Source organism: Panthera leo, chromosome C1 (assembly GCF_018350215.1).
Source record: "Panthera leo isolate Ple1 chromosome C1, P.leo_Ple1_pat1.1, whole genome shotgun sequence".
In the NCBI taxonomy this organism is placed as follows: Eukaryota; Metazoa; Chordata; class Mammalia; order Carnivora; family Felidae; genus Panthera; species Panthera leo.
Genome location: NC_056686.1, coordinates 202,116,227 through 202,140,703, shown reverse-complemented (window position 1 = coordinate 202,140,703; position 24,477 = coordinate 202,116,227). Strand labels below are relative to the sequence as shown.

General features: G+C 51.1%; 1 protein-coding gene and 1 pseudogene across 2 annotated transcripts; one reads left to right on the top strand and one right to left on the bottom strand.

Moving 5' to 3' along the window:
• Positions 1-5,488: 5,488 nt before the first annotated feature.
• LOC122226669 lies at positions 5,489-8,014 on the bottom strand (annotated as a pseudogene).
• An 11,166-nt stretch (positions 8,015-19,180) lies between these two features.
• On the top strand, positions 19,181-23,632 carry LOC122226664 (tubulin alpha-4A chain). Of its 2 annotated transcripts, none has more exons than XM_042950213.1 (4): positions 19,181-19,634; positions 21,667-21,889; positions 22,203-22,351; positions 22,588-23,632. In XM_042950213.1, exons 1-4 carry the CDS (start codon positions 19,515-19,517, stop codon positions 23,557-23,559), a joined length of 1,464 nt encoding a protein of 487 aa, XP_042806147.1. In that variant the 5' UTR covers positions 19,181-19,514; the 3' UTR covers positions 23,560-23,632. The 2 variants fall into 2 exon arrangements, with proteins under 2 accessions (XP_042806147.1, XP_042806148.1); XM_042950214.1 differs by lacking the exon at positions 19,181-19,634 and adding an exon at positions 19,764-19,861.
• The last annotated feature ends 845 nt before the right edge of the window (positions 23,633-24,477 follow it).

Genomic DNA, 24,477 nt, shown 5'->3' with positions numbered 1-24,477 from the left:
AGTATTAACTTTGTGTGCTACCCAGCATCTCTCCATTTTATGTTTGTGGGAGGAAAGCAGGGAGGAGTCTTTTTTCTTGTTTTTAATTTGCCAGAGCTAATTTCTGCTGTTTACAAGGAGAGCCCTGACTGACCTTAGTTAGTATAGGTGGAAGGAATCACTCCAAAATCTTCCATCCAAATCTTTCTTCTTACTTCTCTTATCTCAGCAGACATTTGTCTAGCACCTACTGCATATGTGATATTATATTAAGAATTAGGAATACAAAGGGGTTTGAGCTGCAGTCCTTATACTCGAGATAAAAATCCAGTTGGGACATTGACAAATGGTAGCTGAGGGAAATTATGTTGAACACATCTAGCAAACAAAGGGTTAATTCCCTTTGTTCACAGAGAAAAGACAATGCAGTTTTTTAAATGGGCAAAAGGCACAGATAAGACAGATCACAGAAGAGAAAATATTGACTTTTAAACATATGAAAAGGTGCTCAATCTCATTCATAACAAGAGAATTATAAAGGAAAGCTGCAATAAAATACTTTGTTTCACTTATCAGATGATTGACAAAGGTCAAAAAGTTGTACATTGTATGGGCAAGGCTGTGGGCATAGGCATGCAAGTACAATGGTAGTGGGAGAGCAATATAGCACATATCAGAGTTAAAGGTGAATAGCTTTTGACCCAGCAATTCTGATTCTAAGAACTTATGGTTGTACATATGTGCAAAGAAGTATGTACAAGAGTTCCAGCATTTGTTTCCAAATCAAAGGACTGGAAACAACCTAAATGCTCATTCATAGCAGACTGGTTAAATAAGCAACGGTGGGGCACCTGGGTGGCTCAGCCGGTTAGGTGTCCGACTTTGGCTCAGGTTATGATCTCATGGTTCACGGGTTCAAGCCCCGCGTCGGGCTCTGTGCTGACAGCTCAGAGCCTGGAGCCTGCTTCGGATTCTGTGTCTCCCTCTCTCTCTGCCCCTCCCCTTGCTTGCACTCTGTCTCTCCCTCTGTCTCAAAAATAAATAAACATTAAAAATAATAATAATAAAAATAAACAATGGTACACTATACAGTGAATACTACGTTGTTACCAAAAAGAGTGAGGCATATCTGTATGTACTGAAATGGACCATCTTCCAGGTTTTTTGTTAAATGAAAAAACAAGGGTAAAACAAAGCGTGTCTAAGTGTGCGTACATTAGTCCCCCTTGTCCACGGTTTCACTTTCTGTGGTTTCAGTTACCCACGGTCAACTGCAGTCTGGAAGCAGATGATCCTCCTGATACATCATCAGAAGTCAAAATTAGCCTAACACTACATTATAATGTCTACGCTATTCACCTCACTTTATCTCATCCTGTAGGCATTTTATCATCTCACATCATCACAAGGAGGCTAAGTACAAGATATTTTGAAAGAGACCATATTCACATAACTTTCATTAGAGTATATTGTTATACATGTTTTATTTTATTATTATTTTTAATCTCTTACTGTGCCTAATTTCTAAATTAAACTTTATCATAGGGATGCATCTAGAGCAAAAGACATAATATATATGGGGTCTGGTACTATCCATGGTTTCAGGCATCCGTTGGGGTCTTAAGCATGTCCCCCATGGATAAAGGGGGGCTACTATATACACATTAATAGGGGTGACTGGGTGGCTCAATCCGTTGAGTGTCCGACTTTGGCTAAGTCATGACCTCATGGTTCCTGGGTTCAAGCCTTGCATAGGACTCTGTGCTGACAGCTCGGAGCCTGGAGCCTGCTTCAGATTCTGTGTCTCCCTCTCCCTCTGCCCTCCCCCACTCACTCTGACTCTCTCTCTCAAAAATAAATAAACATGAAAAACAATATATATATATATATATATATATATATATATATATATATATATGTAGATGTCTCTGGAAGGAAACACTAACAAAAAAGTTAATAACGGAGGCTGTCAAGAGGGAAACAAAAGAAGAGGACTTATTTCCACTTAGAGACTTATTCTTGCTGTTTGTTTGGTTTATTATTATTTTTTTAATGTTTATTCTTGAGGGAGAGAGAGAGAGAGACAGAGCACGAGCAGGGGAGGGGCCACCCAGGTGCCCCTATTGTTGCTGTTTGTAAATCTTTTTTGAACCTTTTCAATTTAGAAGCATGTTCACATAATAACCGTTCAAATATACACATATTTTTTTTTAATCTAGGAGAAGTAGGATATTGGCAAGAAGCTGGGTGCCACCATACAAGGCAGTCCATGCCAAGTGCCAGATGAGTGATAGAGACAGACAGTAGGTGCTGGGAGAATCTAGAGAAGGGGGAGCTTCCCAGGGCTGGCTGGTTCTGGGTGACCGTGACCTAAGCTGGAAGGAATGGCAACACAGAGACAAGCAGGGGGAGGTGGTGGCATTCCAAAAGGAGGGGATGGTGAGAAAGCAGCTTTGGAGGCAGGCATATTCCTGACACACCAGAGATGAAGGAATAAATGCATTGGGTGGAATTCAAGTTGGGAATCTGTCTTTGTGTCTGCCTGCAGGAGGTAATTGCACCCTGCCTTTAGAAGCATCAGGGATGAAAGCATTCCCTGTACTGAGGGAGTCCCCAGGAGCCTGGGTGGCGCTCCCAGCTGCCCCATGGAGGTCTGGGTTGCCACCTCCCTGCACCCACGCCCAGTCCAACCTAGGCCTGCCAGTGCCTGCCAGCAGAGTTACTAGCTGGGAGGCCTTGCAGGGTTTGAGAGGAGACAGCCACACAGCTGCCCAGGGCGGGCAGGCTGCTACAGCAGACAAGAGGGGCGCCTGGCCCCTTCTCTGGACGCCCAGCAATCCTGGCTGGTGAACACCTCACATCCTTCTGGCCTCTCCCAAGCCCTCACCTCACACCCTACGAAATGTTGGAAGCAGGAGCCCTTTCCAGATGGCATTGACAGCCTCCAAACCTGGCTCCGAAGTTGCTTCTGCCCTTGTTCAGCCCCAGAAGCTGTGTCTCTGCCACCCCCCTCCATGCCCTCCACCACAGCGCCTGGGCAAGGGAGTATCAAGCGTCACCCCCTCCTTGCCTTTGAGGTGCCTGAGTCACTGTCTGGGCATTAGAGGCCTGGCAGGCCCAGAAGAGGTGGCTTCTGGGGAGGTGCCTGGAACTCCTGTGGAGAGGAGCAGGGAGGGCACCCGAGGAAGGAGAGGACAGCAGCATAAGCTTCTGTCCAGGCTGACCTGGATTCGAATCCCAACTCCTCCATTTACAGCTGAGTACCCTCGGGCAGGTCCCATAACCTCTCTGAGCCTTAGTCTCCACATCTGTAAGACAGGCATTCACTTAGCAAGTCAATTCAACACATATGTCACCTAATATGTCCACCCAGAAATATTCTGGGTGCTGAGAATAGAACAAGCCTTGTTCTCATGAAGCATCCAGTCCAGTGTATATAACTGTATTTACCTCAGTATTAAACAAGGTAATATGGGTACGGGGCCTGGTACATGGTAGGTGCTCGATAAATGACAAATGTTTCTTGGGATTTGAAGGGCTCCCGAAATAACCCCTCTTCTCTTCCCAGGTTTGAAACCAGCTGAGAGAAGGAAAGACACGGGAGTCAGGTAGAGATTTGAAGTCAGCCCTTTGAGGGAAAAAAGTGGACTTAAAGAAAAAGAAAAAGAAAGTGGATTTGAGGGTATAGCTGAGCTACTCAGCCAAAATGGGCTTCTAAATGCTCCCACTGAATTAAATTACTCCCACCACGACTAACACACACACACACACACACACACACACACACACCCCTTTAGGCCTCTTTCTTCCCAGGACAGAGCTGCCCCTATATGCTTAAATCCTCAGAGAGGAATTGAGAATACATGCTCTCCCTGGGCAAATCATCGTAAAATGGAAGGAAAACACTGCTGCCCTGGGCATGCCCCTTGGCTTCTCTAAACTCCTCCCCACCCTGTTGCTTTCACTCCATCCTCCACTCACTACAGAGTAGTCATCGGGACAAGAGTGACAAGGACAGGTGAGGGGTGCCAGGAGTCACTCCATTTTAATCCACCACAGGCCCTGAATGCTGGACCTGGGGTGGGTATAGGCATGGTTTGCCTGTTTTCTCTGAAACGCACTTCCCCCACCTTCCCCGGCCCTCCTCTGTACCTCACAGGCTGCACCCCCTTGGACCCAGGCCCCCTTGCCAACTAGCTCCTGTCTAGTTTCAGACAGGGGGAGATTTCTAGCCAGAAATTGAGGGCGGGAGGAAGGAAAAGCCAGGGTATTTCTCCCCCTCTCTCTAAATCAGGGGGCACCCCAGGCAGTGGTTGTGTCTCCTCCATGGCTCTAGTCCAAATGTCCCTCCCTCCTTGGTCCCTCCTGCCACCTCTGGGCAGCCCTGCCGTGGCTCTAGCTCCCACCTGGCATCCCAGCTCCAAGGCTCTGACACCATCATCTCATCCCTTGGCTCCTCCAGCCCTAGGATTGCTAGCAGTTTCCTGGGGCTACTGATCTTTCAGTTGCCTTCCCAGCATCCAATCCTGGGAAAGGGAGGCTGCAGGAAGGACAGAGCTGAGGCCAACGCTAAGCAGTGAATCTCTTGGGGGTGGGGGTGGGGATGGGGGGTGGGGATTGCCCTAGTTTCAATCCCTCCAATGGTTCAATCATTCCTCTAGCCCAGCAGAGGCTACAGAAAATCCATATATAAAGATTTTACAGCCAGCCATCTGGTTGGAAGTGCGGGCTTGCCTAGCACGAGGCATGGGATTGAAATAAAGGTCACTTGTCATTATCAAAAAGTGGTGAGTATTGACGGAGATTACAGGGAGGTCAGCCCCCCCACCCCCCACCAACACACACACACACACACACACACACACACACAATCATTTCCCCACTGGTGCTGCCACCATGCCACTGTTCGGCCCTAATGCCACCTTCTGGATCTTCTGGACCCAAACCTCCTGCCTGAAAGAGACAAACCTTCAATCTGCAGGGAGGCCTAGTGAGCCCCAGCTGCATCAGACTCCTCCAAGTCACCACTTCGGACCCTCCTGGTCTCACCAGGCTCTGGTTGCAGCCCTGTGTGCCTGGGACCAACTTCAATTACCTCCTGACCAGGGTTTCCCTGGTGACGCTACAGACCAAGTGTGTGCAACCTCACAAGTGCAGGGGAGTTCATGCCTGATGGGGTGGAGGCTTGACCAATGGAGGAAGGGAGCAGGTGCATGAATTTCCCCACCCACACCCCCTCTCCTGCCCCCCCCACCCACCCAAGGAATGATTCTGAGATGCCATTTATTCGGCTGCATCTTCTCTAGGATGAATTCTGCCTCCTTCTCTGCTTTACTCTCCTTGGCCCCCAATCTGCTTCCTGGAATTGCCTCTTTAATAAAATCTGGAACCAGGTCTGCTTTCTGGGGAACCCAGGCAGAGATCCCAGCCTTCTTACCTCTCTCTTTTTTCCCCGAGAGAAAAAAGACCCTCGTGCGACAGTAAGCCCACGGTCCTTTAATTACGGCAGACACACAGGAATCCCCTAGTATTCATGCCCCTCCTCTTCCCCTCCCTCCCCTTCCACACTATCATGCCCACCTCCTCGTAATCCTTCTCCAGGGCAGCCATATCCTCCCGGGCCTCAGAGAACTCCCCCTCCTCCATGCCCTCGCCCACGTACCAGTGCACAAAGGCCCTCTTGGCATACATCAGGTCGAACTTGTGGTCCAGGCGGGCCCAGGCCTCCGCGATGGCGGTCGTGTTGCTCAGCATGCACACGGCGCGCTGCACCTTGGCCAGGTCACCCCCGGGCACCACGGTGGGTGGCTGGTAGTTGATACCAACCTTGAAGCCCGTGGGGCACCAGTCCACGAACTGAATGCTGCGCTTGGTCTTGATGGCGGCGATGGCGGCGTTGACGTCCTTGGGCACCACGTCTCCGCGGTACAGCAGGCAGCAGGCCATGTACTTGCCGTGACGGGGATCGCACTTCACCATCTGGTTGGCAGGCTCGAAGCAGGCATTGGTGATCTCTGCCACGGACAGCTGCTCGTGGTAGGCCTTCTCTGCAGAGATGACCGGCGCATAGGTGGCCAGGGGGAAGTGGATGCGAGGGTAGGGCACCAGGTTGGTCTGGAACTCCGTCAGGTCCACGTTGAGGGCCCCGTCGAAGCGCAGGGAAGCCGTGATGGACGAGACGATCTGGCTGATGAGCCGGTTGAGGTTGGTGTAGGTGGGGCGCTCGATGTCCAGGTTGCGGCGGCAGATGTCATAGATGGCCTCGTTGTCCACCATGAAGGCACAGTCCGAGTGCTCCAGGGTGGTGTGGGTGGTCAGGATGGAGTTGTAGGGCTCCACCACGGCCGTGGACACCTGGGGGGCGGGGTAGATGGAGAACTCCAGCTTGGATTTCTTGCCGTAGTCAACCGAGAGCCGCTCCATCAGGAGTGAGGTGAAGCCCGAGCCGGTGCCCCCTCCGAAGCTGTGGAACACCAGGAAGCCCTGAAGTCCTGTGCACTGGTCAGACTGAAAGGACAAGGGGAAGAGAAATGTGGGCCAGGAAGCTGATGGAAAGGAAAGAGCCAAGTCATTGCCGTTTCAAATTCCCCCCCAAAATGCATTAAATCCTTGGAAGATTTTTCCAAATGCGCAAAATAGATCCTCATAGGGAGGGCCCCCTCTCTCTCTTGCTCTTCTTTCTTTCTACAACCTCCCAAGGTGCCCGCACACAGCTCTCTTGAATCTCATGACATAGTCACTTTTGTGATCATAACTTGCCAACCCCGCCCAGCTTCATACCTGTTTACCCCTGACTTAATTTCACATGTTTCTGGAGGGCTTCCTTACTGAGATCAATAATCTAGGAACCCGATCCCCATCCTCTGTGGAGGCCAAAGTCATTCTCAGAGCCTTGGGCCAAGATTATTTGGATCCCTGTTTTTCACAGGGCCTTCTGCCCACATCCCTGCCATACAAGGTGATATTCTGGGAATGCCCGTGGACCTCCATAGCTTGGCCAGGCAGCCCGTGGACATGTTTGCCTTTGGTGGCCACTCTGCCCAGCCTGGACCAGTTGCCATAGGAGGTAAAGAGGACATCTGGCTTTAGTCTGGAGCCTACACCCTGTTTCCCCTGATCAGAGTGGAATGCCCCTCCTCACTGGTCCTGATCCTGCATCTTTAAAACTCATGGAGGAAGCTCTCTCAAGGGCTGAAGCTCCTCTTCCTGTCTGGTGTTCAGATCCCTTCACTACAGAAATCCAGCCCTAAGCCCTTCACTCACTGGCTTCCGAATTCGGTCCGGTACCAGGTCAATGAGCTCTTTTCCAGTGGTGTTAGTGACCTCGGGCATAGCTATTGGCAGCGTCTTCCTTGCAGGTGATGAGCTTCTCTGGATGGAAGAGCTGGCGGTATGTGCCCATCTGAACCTTGTCTGTAATGGGCAGAGTTTTAGACACCCCTCCTTCCCTTGCAGCCTGGCTCCCCAAAGTTCCCAGAAGGGGCCGGGTCACTAGGCCCCAAGGCCTACCCTAGAGGAGCCCCATTCAGGCTGCTGCTATTGCCCTTGACTTTTAGTATTCCTCAATAAAAAGGAAAGGGATGTGAGGGATGTGGAGCGACCTTGAGACTCTGGAGCTGAGTGGCAGCAGATCTGTAGTTTAATTGGCTGCTGCAGCTGGGAACTACAAATTCTAGTGCTCCAGTTTTGGAGGACTCGCTGTGGTACCCAGGACAAGGTGACATATGTGGCAGGGACTGATCATCACTCACCAATCACACTGGGCTCCAGATCCACGAACACTTCCCTGGGGCACGTGCTTTCCAGCCCCAGTTTCACTAAAGAAGGCGTTGAAGGAGTCAGCCCCTCCACCGATGGTCTTGTCACTGGGCGTCTGCCCATCTGGTTGGATCCCATGCTCCAGGCAGTAGAGCTCCCAGCAGGCATTGCCAATCTGCACGCCAGCCTGCCCCCACATGGACTGAAATGCACTCACGCTGAACGGGCAAAGGGCAGAGAACACTCTTAGCAGAGAGAAACCTGCCATGCCTGGATACAGTTCCCACCTGCAATCCTTTCTTGAGTGGTTCTCTGGCTGAGAACAAAGGTTCCTGGACTCTGCTCTCCTTGCCCCACCTCCCGTGTCTAAGCCTTTACTGATGGCTTTGAGGATCAACAGGCTCAGGGGGCTGGGGGCCAAAACCCACAAAGGAAGCAGATGTGGGCAGTTCCAAGATTACATAGTCTTTCTTGCTCAGTGACTAAGCATCGTGAGGAGTGTTGAGGGGGGTCAGATGAGTCTGGCAGAGCATGATAGTCAATCCACCCATGCTCAGAAAGAAATTAAGGACCCTTGGTGAGAGAAACAAGATCAGAGGTTTCAGGGATCAGAGGCCAGGGGGAGGTGTTGAAAGCAGGAAGAACTCTAGAATCGTGTTACAGCTAGAAAGGCCAGCAAGGAAGGGAAAAGTGGTCCTGAAACGGAAGGGGGTGTGCTGTCCTTTCCTCTCTTGGGTGTGCACAGTTCTGGAGTGGAGTGGGGCTGGGGAAAAGGTCTTTCCCACATGACTCTAGGCTGGTGGTCAAAGAACTCTTGGCCCCCAAAGCAGGACTGGGATAAAGTGCTTGGTCCCGGAAATCCAAAAGGTCACTGCCCTTCCTGGGGAGCCTCATGAGAATCAAGAGGGTTTGACCCTCTCACTCCATCAAACATTTGAGCCTCTAGTATGTTCCTGACGCTGGGCTGACACTGGAGACGCATGGCATCTAATACACTGGCCCTCAGTAGCCCACTGTCCAGGGAAGGGAGAGTTTCATACACTAACAGATATATAACAGTGTGGCAGGTGGGATACCAGAGTATGCCTTCATGCTCTGCTTGAGAAGTAATTACCACAGGCCTTAAAAACAAAATGAGGGGGTGCCTGGGTGGCTCAGTCGGTTAGGCGGCCGACTTTGGCTCAGGTCATGATCTTGCGGTCCGTGAGTTCGAGCCCCGCATCGGGCTCTGTGCTGACGGCTCGGAGCCTGGAGCCTGTTTCAGATTCTGTGTCTCCCTCTCTCTGACCCTCCCCCGTTCATGCTCTGTCTCTCTCTGTAAAAAAAAAAAAACAAACCAAAATGAGCACATCCATCAGATTCACCGAAGCTTTAAGGCCGAACCATGTGGAGGATGTGGAGAAATGGGAACCCTTAAACTGTTGGTAGAAGCCTAACGTGCCACATCTCTTTTGGAGAAAAATTTGGCAATATCTAGGAAAGCGGATGATGCTCTTGCTCTAGAGAAATTCTCACACAGGTTAACAAAAACAGGTACGAGAACAATCACGGCACCACAGCAACAGAGGCCAATTAAATGTCCTTCCACAGCAGAAAATGGATAAAGAATGATTCAGAAGTGAAAATGGATGAACTACCAGAAAGAATCTTATCAAAAAATTTCTTACCGGAAAAGAAAAGCAGGGTAAGGAAGAATCATACAAGCGGATACTATTGATAAAAACCTTTAATGCGTAAAACAATACCGTGCATCATTTACAGATAAATGTACACTTTGCTGTATATTCTCGTAGTGTGTGTGTATTACAAAAATAAAGAAAGCAAGGGAAATATTAACACTAAATTTGGAATAATGGTTCTCTCTCTTAGAAGAGGGAGGTGAATGCAGTTTGGAGAGAGATTCTATTTCTTAGGCCGGGTTACAGGTATTTATTATTTTTTCTGCCTTCCTGAGTATCTGGAATATTTCATAATTTTTTTTTTTTTTAATTTTTTTTTTTCAACGTTTTTTTATTTATTTTTGGGACAGAGAGAGACAGAGCATGAACGGGGGAGGGGCAGAGAGAGAGGGAGACACAGAATCGGAAACAGGCTCCAGGCTCCGAGCCATCAGCCCAGAGCCTGACGCGGGGCTCGAACTCACAGACCGCGAGATCGTGACCTGGCTGAAGTCGGACGCTTAACCGACTGCGCCACCCAGGCGCCCTGGAATATTTCATAATTTTTAAGGAGGATGCTTTATCCATAAATTTAATACTTTTCTGACTTTTAAAAAATTCATTTTTGAGAGAGAGAGACAGCGTGAGCAGGGGAGGGGCAGAGAGAGAGGGAGACACGGAATCTGAAGCAGACTCCAGGCGCTGAGCTGTCAGCACAGAGCCTGACGCAGGGCTCGAATTCACAAACTATGAGATCATGACCTGAGCCGAAGTCGGACATTTAACCGACGGAGCCACCCAGGTGCCCGTTCTCTGACTTTTTAAATATGATTTAACTTTTGATGATTTTTAAGATGACTGGGATTAATCCAAACATCATCACTACTTCTCTACCTGCCTTGAGCAAGAATCTTCACCTCTCTGTGGGTGTCCCCCTATCTCATGAATTGGGACAGTAATAAGAGCCCCCTCCTAGAATTACTATGGGGATTAAATGAAAGAATGCATACAAGTTGCTGGCTCATTTCATGACACATACGGGGGGGGGCGGGGGGCGGGCACCATACATGTTGGGTCCCCTACCAACTCCCACCCTCCAGTCCCTGCTGTCTAGTAAGAGAAGGTAATGAATTAAGCTGGGATGTAGGGATTTAGGGACACAGGACTCACAGAAATCCGCACATCCAGGAGGGGGTGCTGACAGGGTTTACCAATTCCCTGGCAAGGCCAGCACCGGCTGCTGCAACTTTGAGCCTGCCCAGGCTCTGTCTACAAAGTCAGACACCATCTTGGCTCCCTTGACTGCTGGCCCACGCAAAGCAACTCTGACCTTTACTTGAGATGCTGGGAACGACGCCCCTTACTGTGGGGCAACAGGTTTGGGACAAAAAACTCAATCCCTGGAATCCCATAGACTTTGTGTCAAACCCCCTTCCCTCTATGAGCTCAGACAAGTTACTTCTCTTCAGCTGCTCTAAGCCCTTTCCTTGAATGTAAAAATAGTATGATCTCTTACCCGGCAGCCTTTTCATTATGTCATTTAGTCCCCCTACGCTAAGCATTAATTATGTGCCAGGCACTGTGCTAAGCGCTCAACATACACTATCTCATTTAATTTGCACAACAACCGCTGTAGGTAGGTACTATCTTTATGCCATTTTGCACATAAGGAAACTGACTCTCGGGGAGGTTAAGCGACTAGCTCTAGGTCATGAGCAAAACCCCTAACATTCAGAGTGGGGACAGTTTCATTCCAACCATGCTCTTAACTGTTCTTCTACCCTTCCTGCTGGGGACCCTGGCAAAAGATATCAAAGAAGCCCCATGTACAGCCAGCTCTCCGTAAGTGGGAGCACCCTCCCTTTCCCCCCTCCTCCTCACTCTCTCTACTGAAATGAGGGGTCAGGTCAGATGCATCAGATGAACAGGGCCATGAGGATGTGTCCCAAGAGCTGCGAGGTGGGATTAGAGGCCAACAGTGAATCTGCTGTGATGCTTCAGGTTTCTGGAAAAGTGCCTACACTTTCTGCTCCAGTCTTGCTTACCCCACACTCCCTACCCCTAAATTTGGAGCCCCGCAGCAGCCCAGCTCCTGAATAGAGGCTTAGAGACATGTCCTCCACCCTTCATGTGCTCTCACATACCGACACACCTGGGGGACCACACTCACATCTGGAAGTCTCTTTCCCTCTCTCCATCTCACCTGCCCCCACACTGTGGCCAGGCAAACCTGGCCTCACCAAGGGAACCTCACATCACCCACCTGGGTCCACTAGGACCCTCACTTGCATGCCCAGCCCCCTACCCCTGCTCACCATGCTGCCTGGCTGGGGGCTGGCTAGGGTTGTCTGTCTGTCTGCTGCTTGATGGGAAGCAGATGTGGGTCTGTGAGAGATCCACTGCCAGACCCACCGGCTTCTTTATGGTCTCTGGTCGGCTCTCAGGGGGTATGTTACAAACGGCCCCAGGAGGGCAGGTCCGTTGACTTGGTTACCAAGCGCTGGGCATGGGCTCAAACAGGGCAGCAAGGTGAGGGGGTGAGCAGAGGAGGGGTTCAGCTGGTCACCCCACACAGGTACCCAGGCCCCCGGGTACACAGTGTCTGCTGCTCAGTCACACAATCCCATTTCCTGGTGGCTCAGCTGGCTGGCACAGGTGGGAGAGGATTCGGAAATCAACCCCCCTGAGCTCTAGCAGCACTGCCACCCCTGGGGTGGGTGAAGGCAGGAAGTGGAATGTGGGTGGGGCTAAAAAGAGTGCACTGAACCAGAAATAATGAGTCCTAGGGCCAGAGATCAAGCCTCAGGGCCTTCTGGTGGAAACTTGGAATGTTTTAGGACAGAGGGAAGGAGAGCTCAGTCTTAGGGCCATCTCTAGCATTTAACATCTTCTTCCGCCTCAGTTTTCCCATCTGTAGAATGGGGAGAGGTAGTGTTGTAAGGATGAAACAAGACAAACTTTCTTAAGTGCTTAGTCTAGAAATGCTGTTGTTCTCCCCAGGGAAAGCAAAAGGAGGAAGGAGCAGGGGCTCAGGGCTACTTGTCAGGCTCTCTCCCTATTCCAGACAAGTTGCTGCAGGCCTTGCCTGGCCTCATTCCGCCCCCCCCCCCCCTCCGCTGGAGTCTCCCTGTGGCCTCAGGCAGAACTTACGAAATACACATGCTAATCTCTCACCTTTGTATGCTGCTTTGTGGCTCTTAAGGTAGCTTCACCCCTTATCTCCTTTGAGTCCCTCCACAGCTCTATGAGGTAAGGGAGGTGGGGCCCCCATTCCCCTGATGAAGAAAAGGAAATGGAAGCCTCTTCCCTCTTGCCCAAGGTCACATGGGGGTTATTAGTGGTGGAATTAAAACTCATCTGTGACTCAGGCTCAGTGCTTCTTCCCTTTCCACAAGGCAGAGTTTTCACTGTCCCTCATCCCCCTCCTGTGTCTTTATTGCCTTCCTTTCCATCTTAAGTTCCACAGTCAGTCAGGAGCACTCCCTTACCTCCCCCAGCTTCAGCATCCTCGTTGGACTAAACCACAACCCTGGTTCTTCACCAACTCTGTGCCTGTACTGACCCAGCTAAACAGCGGCTGCAGAAAAACCCAGAACCAGACTTCAAACGTATGACCACTAACCTCAAATGGACTCTAATGCTGCCTGGAAACCACACTGTGTCTCTGCAGTCATTCTTTCAATTAGCAACCATGGCCAAGAATAGGAATGCCAGATTTCGCGAATTAAAGAATTTTATCTTGCAACTTTATCCACGAAGCAGTTGCCAGTGTGAAATTTCAGTCACTGTGGCAAACGGTGGGGGAGTTATTTTGAGGTGGGGGCTTTTTCAGAGTCCTTCTCACCACCGTATGCCAGGGAGTGACACAATATCAAGATAGCTAACTCTGGTTTTGGCTGTGGACTGCAGTCTTCTCTCTGCCACCTGGAATTAAGAGGCCAAGATCCCCAGAAAGAAGACGCAGCCAGCCAACACTGCAAATGTAAGCAAGCTCTGCCTACTCTGGGTTGATCCATGAAGCCATAGACCTCAGGAATTATTATCCAGAAGGAGGGATTTGGGGCCCAGAGGGCCCACTGGGCCCCAAATTCTCTTGTCGAACACTTCAGCTTCCCAACTGGCTTTCAAAGTCGGGCATCTCAAGAGTCAACATAAGTGTCACCAACTCTGGAAAGAAAACTGTCCTAAAGGTAGGCCGGGGAAAAGGGTCTTAGGTACAACAGACTGAAGAGACAGAGATTTTTAATTATACTAATGTATCTGAGTTATAAAATGAGAAGCAATCCCTATCTTAATTTCTTCAACAAGTATTTAGGTTTTTAACTTAAGCATGTGGGTAGAAGACTTGAAAACCTAGGACAGAAGCAGGTTTGGCAGGGAGCAGGGTGAGGGTAGGACATCGAGAGTTCTACTTTGAATGTGTTCCGTTGGAGATGTCTAACAGGCTTTCAAGTGGTAATGTAAAAAAAATAAAATAAAATAAAACAAATAAGCACCTGAGTCTGAAATTCAACGTAAGTTACGTTGGAGATGTCTAACAGGCTTTCAAGTGGTAATGTAAAAAATAAATAAATAAATAAATAAATAAATAAATAAAATAAATAAGCACCTGAGTCTGAAATTCAGAGTCTGAAATGAATGTATAAATTTGAGAATTATCAGCTCATGGGTGGTATTTCTTTCTATTCTATTCTTTCTCTATGGTTTGGGAATGTATATACTCTAGTTCTATTCCTTTTTGAATAGCCTTAAAATGTTACAGTAACTTTTTATTAAGGACACTCAAATACACCTGAAAGTTGAGATAATATAATAAAAGCCCATATTCTCATCATCTACCTTCAATAATTGCTCCTTCAGGAAGAAAAACAAATGAAGAAAAGAGAGAGCCTGGGACTGAGCTGTGGGAAACACCTGTTAGGGGTAAGCCATCAGAGGCCATCAAGAAGGACAGGCCAGGGAAAAATCAGGAGAGGGGCATGTCACTGAAGCCAAGAAGAAAGTGCGTCAAGGAGAAAGGAAGGATCGATGGTCTCGAACGCCGGTGAGAGGCTGAGAAAGATGTAGAAACATGACCTTTGGCTTTGGTCAGTTGGAAGTTACTAGGGATTTTGGCAAGAACATCCCAGTAAAGCACGTGAACCAGTGGACAGTGAAAAGGAGAGAAGACATGGAGATATCCCCTTTGGAAAGATTGTGCTGTGGGCAGCCAATAGATGCTCCAGTGTGAAGAAAATGGAAGGATGTGCACTAAGGCTCAGTTCCATCTTTTCCAGATGGAATTGGCGGAGATATTTTAAACTTTGAGGACCTTGCTGCACTGCTCCAAGATGGAGGTGAGACTCCGGGAAGGGGTTAGAAAAGATGGACCTAACAATGGGCAGGGGAAGAGGAAGAGAGATCCAAAGAGAGAGTGGTCTGCTGGACACCTTTGTAGGGTAGATGGACAAAGCGGTGATTCAACTGGAAAAATGAAGTGCCTGGTATCATCTGTTGGATTCTGTACATGTATGTGAATGTCTAAGTTTTCAATCTAGTAATACGGATTATTACCTGTACACCCACCCAGACATTATGGCCCTAATTCAGGAGATACATACACACTCACAGTCATGTGCACATGTGCATGAACGTCTACACACACACACACACACACAGAGTCAGAAGCAGAATCTATATTCCACTAACATGCCTTGGACATTTCTCCCAGCAGCCTTGTCTTCTCCATTTTCCCTGCCAGAAGGCCTACTCAGGGGTTGTAAACTCCTTGCTACAAGAGCCAGGATAACATAAATATGTTACAGTTGAGCATATGATGGTAAACGGTGGACTGGGTGATTTGAAGCAGCTTGCTGTCCATCCTAAGAAGGTGGCCACCGCCCAGCTCCATTTGTTGCCCTACTTGTTTCCTACTGCTGTTGTAACAAATTGCTACAAACTTAGTGGCTTAACATAATACAAATGTATTATCTTACAGTTCTGGAGATCAGAAGTCCAAAATAGGTCTTATGGGGATTGCAATATTGTGATTTATAAAAATATATATTTGGTTATTCAGATGACCAAAATATATTCCTCATATATGTTTGGTCTTTGTCTAGGATTCCTGACTCACAGCTCCTAAAACCCTTGGAATTTCTTAAGTGTTCAGAGGGATAAAGGTGTCTTTTGTTATGGTAATGAGATGACTTTGGGGAAAGCACCTAAGGTTGGGGGGCTGGTTGCCAGGGATCCAACCACTTGTTAAAGAGCTGGAACTTTCAGTCCCCTTTCCACCTCCCCAGAGGGGAGAGGGGCTGGAGATTGAGTGCAAACACTAATGGTCAATGATTCCATCAACCATGCTTATGTAATGAAGCCTCCATACAAATCCAAAGGGATGGGGTTTGGAGAGCTTCCAGGTTGGTGAACACATGGAAGTCCTGGGAGAGTGGCACGCCTGGAAAGGGCATGGAAACTCCTGGTCTTTTCCCCATACCTTGCCTTATGCATCTCCTTCATTTGGCCATTCCTGATTTATATCCTTTTATAACAGACGAATGATACAGTAAGTGAAATGTCTCTCTGAGCTCTGTTAGCCATTCTAGAAAATTAATTGAACCCAAGAGGAGCTCATGGAAACCTCTGATTTATAGCCAGTGGGTCAGAAGCCCAGCTAACAACAAGGGTGCTGGAGGTGCAGTCGTGTAGGACCAAACCCTCTACATGTAGAATCTGATGCTATCTCTGGGTAGATGGTGCCAGAATGAGTTGAATTCTTAAGGCACCCTGCTGGTGTCTGAGAATTGTTTGGTGCTGTATGGGGAAGCCCTCCCCATCCCCACCCCCACTGGAATTAATACCAGAACCTATTTAGGTATAAAAAGGTGTTGGCAGAGTTGCCCTCCTTCTAGAGATTCTAGAGGAGAATCTGTTCCTTGCTTTTTCCTTGTTCTACAGGCTGCCATATTCCTTGACTCATGGCTTCCTTCCATCTTGAAAGCCAACAATCACATCACTTTGACCTCTGATCCTGACCTCTCCTTCCCTGACTCTGACCCCCCTCTTCCACTTATAAAGAGCTTTGTGACAGGGCGTCTGGGTGGCTCAGTTGGTTAAGTGTCTGACTTCAGCTCAGGTCATGATGTCACAGTCTGTGAGTTCAAGCCCTGCGCGGGGCTCTGTGCTGACAGCTCAGTTCTGGAGCCTGCCTCTGATTCTATCTCTCCCTCTCTCTCTGCCCCTCCCCCACTCATTCTCTGCCTCTCTCTGTCTCTCAAAAATGAATAAACATTAAAAAAAATTTTTTTAAGATCTTTGTGATTATATTGGGCCCACCCAGAAAATCTAGAATAATCTCAAGATCTTTACCTGAATCACATTTGCAGTTCTTTGCTACATAAGGTAATATAGTCACAGGTTCCAGGTATTACAATGTGGACATCTTTGGGGGACTATTATTCTGCCTATCTCAGTTGCTATATAGGAATGCAGGCCTGATACAGCCAGATCTTCCAATTCTTTTCAAGATAAGCTAGACATCTGGATTTTTATATGACTGTGCAGAAAGAGTTAACACAGCAGGTTGAGACTGCTCCTTAGAAAGGTCTGCTTGTGGGGCATCTGAGTGGCTCAGTGGGTTAAGCCTCCTACTCTCAATTTTGGCTCAGGTCATCAGGTCATGATTTCACGGTTCATGAGTTCGAGCCCTGCGTCAGCAAGGAGCCTGCTTGGGATTCTTGCTTTCCCTCTCTCTCTCTGTACACTCCCCGCCCCAGTAAGTAAGTAAGTAATAAACAAATAAGTAACTTGTAAACTTGGCTTTGGCTGGTGTCTGGGAACTTGGCTCTTTAGAGTGCTCCCAGTCGATGATGGTCTGATCAGGATGGTTCGCTGAGCCTAGACAGTGTGTAAAGAACATGGCTGATACTGAACAACTGCTTTCCTTCTAGGAGTCTGGAATTTTGGTACGTGCAAAGCAGAGGCGTCTCTGTGACCAGCCCTCACCATAAACCTTGATTGCTGAGTCTCTAACAGGCTTCCTTGGGCAGAAACACTGCAGGAAAATGTTGCTCCGTTTTCATCTTGGAGAAAGAACATGCTGCGTGAGCCCTCCTGGGAGGGAGAGGGTATAGGTTCCTTCAGATTCCACTTGTGTCTTTTCCTCTCCTAATCCAGCTGTGTAGCCTTCCTACATCACTGTCATTGGTTGACCTTAGCTGGGAGTACAACTTGATGTCCTGAGTCCTGTGAGTCCTTCTAGTAAATCTCCTGACACGGGGATGGTCTTGGGGATGCTCCAACACAAAGACAATTCCTGATTTTTCTCATATTCTAAATGCTACGAGGATTAACACCGTGAGGACCAGACAAAACAATTCTGAGAGGGAACTTGGCCTCCAGACTGCTAGTTTGAAACTTCTGGCTTCTTAAGAATTCTACCCTAGTTTCACTCCCATCTCTGAAGTGAAGCAACTCCTCTGACACACATTTAACAAATGCTTACCCCCATGACATCCTAGGAACCAGGGACACAAAGATGAATAAAGAAGATACAATCCTTACCTGGAATGGGTTTACAACCTGGAAGACAGACATGTACACGAATAACTGCAGCATGATATGCTATGCGCACTAAAGTAAATGAATAAGATGCTCTAAGAATCCAGACAGCCGTTTCCACTGCACTTTGCTGTGTGTGTACACATCCCTAAATTCATCTGGTCGGTCCTCACGATCTGAAGTTGTTATCCCTGTTTCACAAAGGAAGAACCTGAACGTGAAGGTCAAAGAAGTTTAGGGTGTTGCCTAAGAGAGCTCAGGTCTTTCACAATACTCACTCTGCTGGGGTGGGGGTGCACAAGAGAAAAGGAGGGTCAGGGAAGGTCTGAAGGAGACCATACGTTCTGTAATCACCAAGGGTCTCCGTAGAGACAATGAGCCGGTTTCTCAAAGCAGCCTCACTATATCCCCTTGCCACTTTTCACTTTTATGAATGAGTCTTGGTGGCAAGTCTATTGGGAAAAGAAACCTGGTCATACTTCACTGTGTTCCCTTCCATGCTTTTCCTAAGTAAGGTGCCAATTAGCTATTTTGTAGGTAGGAAGTTGTCATTGCTAGTTTTTTATCCTACTGTGCTGTCCTGTCAGACAGCTCTGGCCCTAAGGAAACACTGTGGTAGGTGAGGCAGGTCAATCTCTTCCAAACGACTAGCCTGAGAGGCAGGTTCCTTCTGGACATTCCAATGGGCACAGGGGACATTTCCTGATGATTTCCCCAGTGAAGGGAGACAGCTAGAGAATGTATGGCATGTAAGGGAAAGCAGAAGTAGATCGAAAAGCCCATTCCCACAAGAAATGGAGATGGAATGGGGGAAGAAGGAATAGCTTCCGTGGAGGCCTCTGCCTGAGCGTTAAAGGCGTTAAGACGCAGGTCACAGATCCTGGCCATGGCCTAGGAACAGGAGAAGATGGGAAAGTCGAAATCAGGCACCATATCAAAATCTCCATTTTCTTTTTTCCTCTTCAGAGTCAACAAACATTTTGATTCCTCACAATAACGCCGTCAGCGCGGAATCAGCGTCTCCTTTTCGCCAATGAATACGCCAAGGACTCGGTGAGGTGAGGTCACCTGCCCAAGGTCACACAGGGCAGTCAGGACAGGAATCCACGTCCTGAAGGCTTCAGTCCAGAGCTCCGGCGGTTCTGGCCGCAGGGAAGCGGGCAGGTGGCGGTGGAGAGGGCTCACTAATAGTGACGGCGCTGATGACGGGGCCACAGACCGGAGGCCAGCCGGCCAGCCGCGGCAGATTCCTGGGGTCGGCCCTCGCAGGCAGGCTGCGGGGGTTGGCTCCGTGGGGTACTCTAAGGGATCCGCACCCTGGGGCTCAGGCTGTGCAGCTCTTGGTCCTCGGCCGCCCACGGGCGTTGGCGAAGGCCAGCCGTCCAGGCCGAGGACCAGCAGGCCGTGTGCAGCTGCAAAGGGTTCCCCCGGGACTGGCCGGAGCCTCCGGGGAGGCGGGGCGGGGAGGGCACGGGCGAAGTCTGGCTGCAGCCACCTCGCAAGGACAGCCTGTACAGCACCCGGCCTAAGTCAGGACACCTGGGCGATGGGCGCCCGCATGACTCAGGTGCTGGCGAGATGCGCCCTGGCACCATGCCCTGCGTCCCTGCAGCGGAGATCCGGAGCCCAGAGTGTCGGCTCAAGACCTGGAGCGAAGGGTTAAAGCCCGGGTCGCCACTCCTAACCCTGGCGAGACAGGTGAGACCAAGACGGGGAAGGGGGAGGGGACCCTCCCTGGCCCCACCCCTCGAGGCCGCCTACCCTTCGGGGGCGTGGCCTCCGGGCCGCACAGCCCCAGTGGGTGAGCGCAGTGCGCGGGCCCCGCCCCCCGCCTATAAGAGCGGTGCGGCACTGCAGCTAGCGCAGTTCTCACCGAGACCCGTCACCCGGACTCTACGTGAGACCCACCGCCCGGACTCACCATGGTGAGTGCGGCCCCGCCGGGATCGCGCCAGTCCCCTTATTGCCCTTCTCCTCCTTGGGGGCCCCCCCTCCCGGGATGCTCCGGACCCTCCATCCGGCGTTCCGGGGCTCGAGGAGGTGCGAGGGTTTGTGCATTCCCCCACCCCCACTGTCTTGGTGACTTTGACCGAGTCGTGCTGTCCACTTTTGGAGGCTGGGGAAGAGGGGTGGAGTGGAGTGGAATTCTTCGCTAGCCGAGAGGCTGAGAGGAGCCCTTCTGGAAATCGCCTTCTGCTCCACCAAGCATTTGTGCCCTAACCCTCCTGGGGGGAGTCGCAGTCCCGCTCCCTGTCCTTTCCGCGGATGAGAGAGACCCCCTGGGCTGCCCTCCGCCCCTGGCCTCCCCCCACCGCGACCCCCGCTCCCCGGAACTGAGCGAACACGTGCTTAGCACAAGAAGGTGGTAGGGGGTCAGATTACTTGGTTCAGCATCCCCTTTTCCTCCGACTGTGTGTGCATCCCTCCTACCCACAGCCCTCCCCCCCCCCCCCCCGTGACTCAGCACCCCGCTTCTGAGCCAGGAGGGGTGGCAGGAATGGGGTTCGGCCTCATGAGGCGAGTCGGCCCCTCTCCTGCCCGAGCCCAGTGAACGGACGGGCAGAGACAGCTGGCGCTGAGCGAGAGCGCGGGCCCAGGCCAGGTTGGGGGGAGGGGAAAGAGGTGTGTGTAGGGGGGTGGTATTTATAGTCCGGGAACGGGGGCCGAAATCCAATCTTCGCTTTCGGCTGGGATGTAACTGGAAAGAATCTAGAAGGGGGGCGATTGCGGGACCGGGGGTGCAGGATGGCGCTCACCCTGCGCAGGGCAAGGCGGGTTACCTCTGGGGCCTCACCGCAGGTTCCGCTTCCTTTTCTGGGTGTTTGGAAACCGTCACCCCGCCATTTCGGTGTTGGGAAGGGAGGCTGCGCGGGCCCTGCGCCGCACCACTTTGGCTCTTTAGGGGTTAATTTCAGACTGGCAGGGATGAGCCTAAGGCAGCCGGTGCCCCAGTGCCCACAACCCTTATTGCCCGCGCCTGCCATCTGCACCCTCTGCTATTTCCGTGAGGGCTGCGCGGTGGATGAAGGTGGTGAAGACACCCAGAGTGTGGGGGTGGAGGTGGGGAGAGGAGCCAGCTGGGATTGATCTCCAGAGCCAGATGGGATCTAAAGGTGTTGGAGAGGATACCCTGACGGTCAGTGTGGTCAGTTGATGCCAGACTCGAGGTCTGAGACACCTCTGCAGCCCACAGGAAAGAAAGGGGGAGAGGGTTATATGAAATTCTAGCTGCTCATCTTCAAAGAATTAGTCAAGTTGGGGGGCTTCTAGCTATAAACTCATGGCCCTGGAAAACCTGTCCTTTCTCAGGTTCTTGAGAAAGGTAGCTTTGGGAGTATAAATCTGAAAATGGCTGAAAAGTCGCTTGTCCTTGTCTCAGAGTCATTGCAGTATCTGCCTGCTTTTCATGTGCACTTACCCTCTCTGTCCTCCCTGAGGGTCTTCTGAGTGTGGCGGGGTCATGTGGAGCCACAGCTCTTACTTGACAAGGTCCTCACAGGGAAGTAGACTGAAGGGATTGGTTTGCCCTACTGGGTGCCCCCAGTTGTTAAGTCCTATGTGGGGCAGCCTGGGCAGGCTGCCAGCCTCTTCCCACCTCTGCTCAGCCCCAGGCGTCCACTTTGGCCAACCGAAGCATCCTGGCTGGTAGGTGATAGGGTGGGAGAGAAGCTCATGAGGTGAGGGCTGTAGATGTGGGGCTTATGCTGTGTTCCCTCTCTTTATACCTCAGCGTGAATGCATCTCAGTTCATGTGGGGCAAGCAGGTGTCCAGATGGGCAATGCCTGTTGGGAGCTCTACTGCCTGGAACATGGGATTCAGCCTGATGGGCAGATGCCCAGTGATAAGACCATCGGTGGAGGGGACGACTCCTTTACCACCTTCTTCTGTGAAACCGGTGCTGGAAAGCATGTGCCACGGGCAGTGTTTGTGGATCTGGAGCCCACTGTGATTGGTGAGAGGAAGATGGGGTGGAATTGAGGGGAGCAGAGAGGGACTCTAAGCTTCTCTCTGGCGAGATGGTATCTAGACCTGGCTTTCCTGGCCCTGCAAACTCTTTGTGCCATCTTTGAAGCTGAAGAAGGCGGGCTGATTGCAGGCCAGGCTGGGTGGTGGGTGTGGGTTTCTCTCACAGGCTGGTATCACAGGCTTACAGAAGGATGAGCTTTTCCATACATCTGACCGCAGCTACCACGCTGGGGGAGGGAGGTCCCTGCTGAGCACAGCCTTGTGGTTTGTGCCCTAACGATGTGTTTGTGCCCTTCCAGATGAGATCCGAAATGGCCCATACCGGCAGCTCTTCCACCCAGAGCAGCTCATCACTGGGAAGGAGGATGCCGCCAACAACTATGCCCGTGGTCACTATACCATTGGCAAGGAGATCATTGACCCCGTACTGGACCGGATCCGCAAGCTGGTGAGAATTTGGGATGGAAGGGAGGGAGCTTTCAGACGATGCTAATGGTCAGGAACGTCTTTTTTCAGGATCCATTTCAGGGGGTCGTCTCTAATTGCATGTGTTCCAGAGCATGTTCCAGACTCTGGGTCTCTGCCCTGACTCCTGAGAGATTTTAGGCTTTTGTGGAGCCAGAAGGTAGAGTTTCTCAGGCCCCTCGCCCACCTACATTGCTGTTTCTCTTTCCTGCCTTTCAGTCTGACCAGTGCACAGGACTTCAGGGCTTCCTGGTGTTCCACAGCTTCGGAGGGGGCACCGGCTCGGGCTTCACCTCACTCCTGATGGAGCGGCTCTCGGTTGACTACGGCAAGAAATCCAAGCTGGAGTTCTCCATCTACCCCGCCCCCCAGGTGTCCACGGCCGTGGTGGAGCCCTACAACTCCATCCTGACCACCCACACCACCCTGGAGCACTCGGACTGTGCCTTCATGGTGGACAACGAGGCCATCTATGACATCTGCCGCCGCAACCTGGACATCGAGCGCCCCACCTACACCAACCTCAACCGGCTCATCAGCCAGATCGTCTCGTCCATCACGGCTTCCCTGCGCTTCGACGGGGCCCTCAACGTGGACCTGACGGAGTTCCAGACCAACCTGGTGCCCTACCCTCGCATCCACTTCCCCCTGGCCACCTATGCGCCGGTCATCTCTGCAGAGAAGGCCTACCACGAGCAGCTGTCCGTGGCAGAGATCACCAATGCCTGCTTCGAGCCTGCCAACCAGATGGTGAAGTGCGATCCCCGTCACGGCAAGTACATGGCCTGCTGCCTGCTGTACCGCGGAGACGTGGTGCCCAAGGACGTCAACGCCGCCATCGCCGCCATCAAGACCAAGCGCAGCATTCAGTTCGTGGACTGGTGCCCCACGGGCTTCAAGGTTGGTATCAACTACCAGCCACCCACCGTGGTGCCCGGGGGTGACCTGGCCAAGGTGCAGCGCGCCGTGTGCATGCTGAGCAACACGACCGCCATCGCGGAGGCCTGGGCCCGCCTGGACCACAAGTTCGACCTGATGTATGCCAAGAGGGCCTTTGTGCACTGGTACGTGGGCGAGGGCATGGAGGAGGGGGAGTTCTCTGAGGCCCGGGAGGATATGGCTGCCCTGGAGAAGGATTACGAGGAGGTGGGCATCGACTCCTATGAGGACGAGGATGAGGGAGAAGAATAGAACAGCTGCCTGGAGCCCATTCACTATGTTTATTGCAAAATCCTTTCGAAATAAACAGTCTCCTTGCACGGTTTCTTGTCCCCTCTGTGAGTGCTTGAGCTTCTGCTGCCTTCCTCTCTGTGCTGCTGCCGCTGCCACTGCTTCACTGCTTCTGCTGCCGCCCTCATTCTTTGCTGCCCATGACCCCTTTCCCTTCCATGGCTGAAGGTGAGATCTGCCAAGGGGTCCTTGCCAGGCCCAGGAAACGTGACCTCAGGGACCTTGATGTAAGATCCCAGGGGCGCCCAGGAGAGTAGAGAGGAAAGGAGGACTGAATCCCGGACCTGTCTGTCCAGCCACAAGCTGTTGAAAAGATACGAGTTCTCACTTCCTTTCCAAGTAGAAGTTTAAATCCAGCAGTTTCTGTATTTGAGTTAGACTGCTACCCTATTCTTCCTGCTGCTTCTGCATTCACTGACTCTGGAAGCTTGGCCCAGGCACCTCTGTGCGTGATGAGGGCTTGGGAGCGGGGCCGGGCTGGCCCACAATTCCTGGGCACAGAGCCTAGTCATAAGCTTGGGGGATGGGAGGGGACAAGGGCGATCTCCTTGAGTTGTGTCACTGCACCTCCGAGCAGCTTTGCACAGCTGAGTGTCTCTCTTGCTGCATTGCTGGGGCCTAGGGCTGTGCCATTAAAAGTCAGGTCATCTCTTCTCTGTTTGTGCTCTCTTTCTGGCCTCAGCCTCTATGCTAGCTGGGGGGAGCCTCCTGCAAGGGCCCTGGAGAAAATTCCAGCATTGCTAATAGGCACCCCAGGACCCACATCGACGTCAGCACATGGGGGTGAGCATGGGGCGGGGGGGGAGGGAGAAAAGAAGCTTCAATCTCAGGAGCAGGAGATGCCAGCCCTGCCCTTGCCTTCCCCTCCCTGGTGATTCA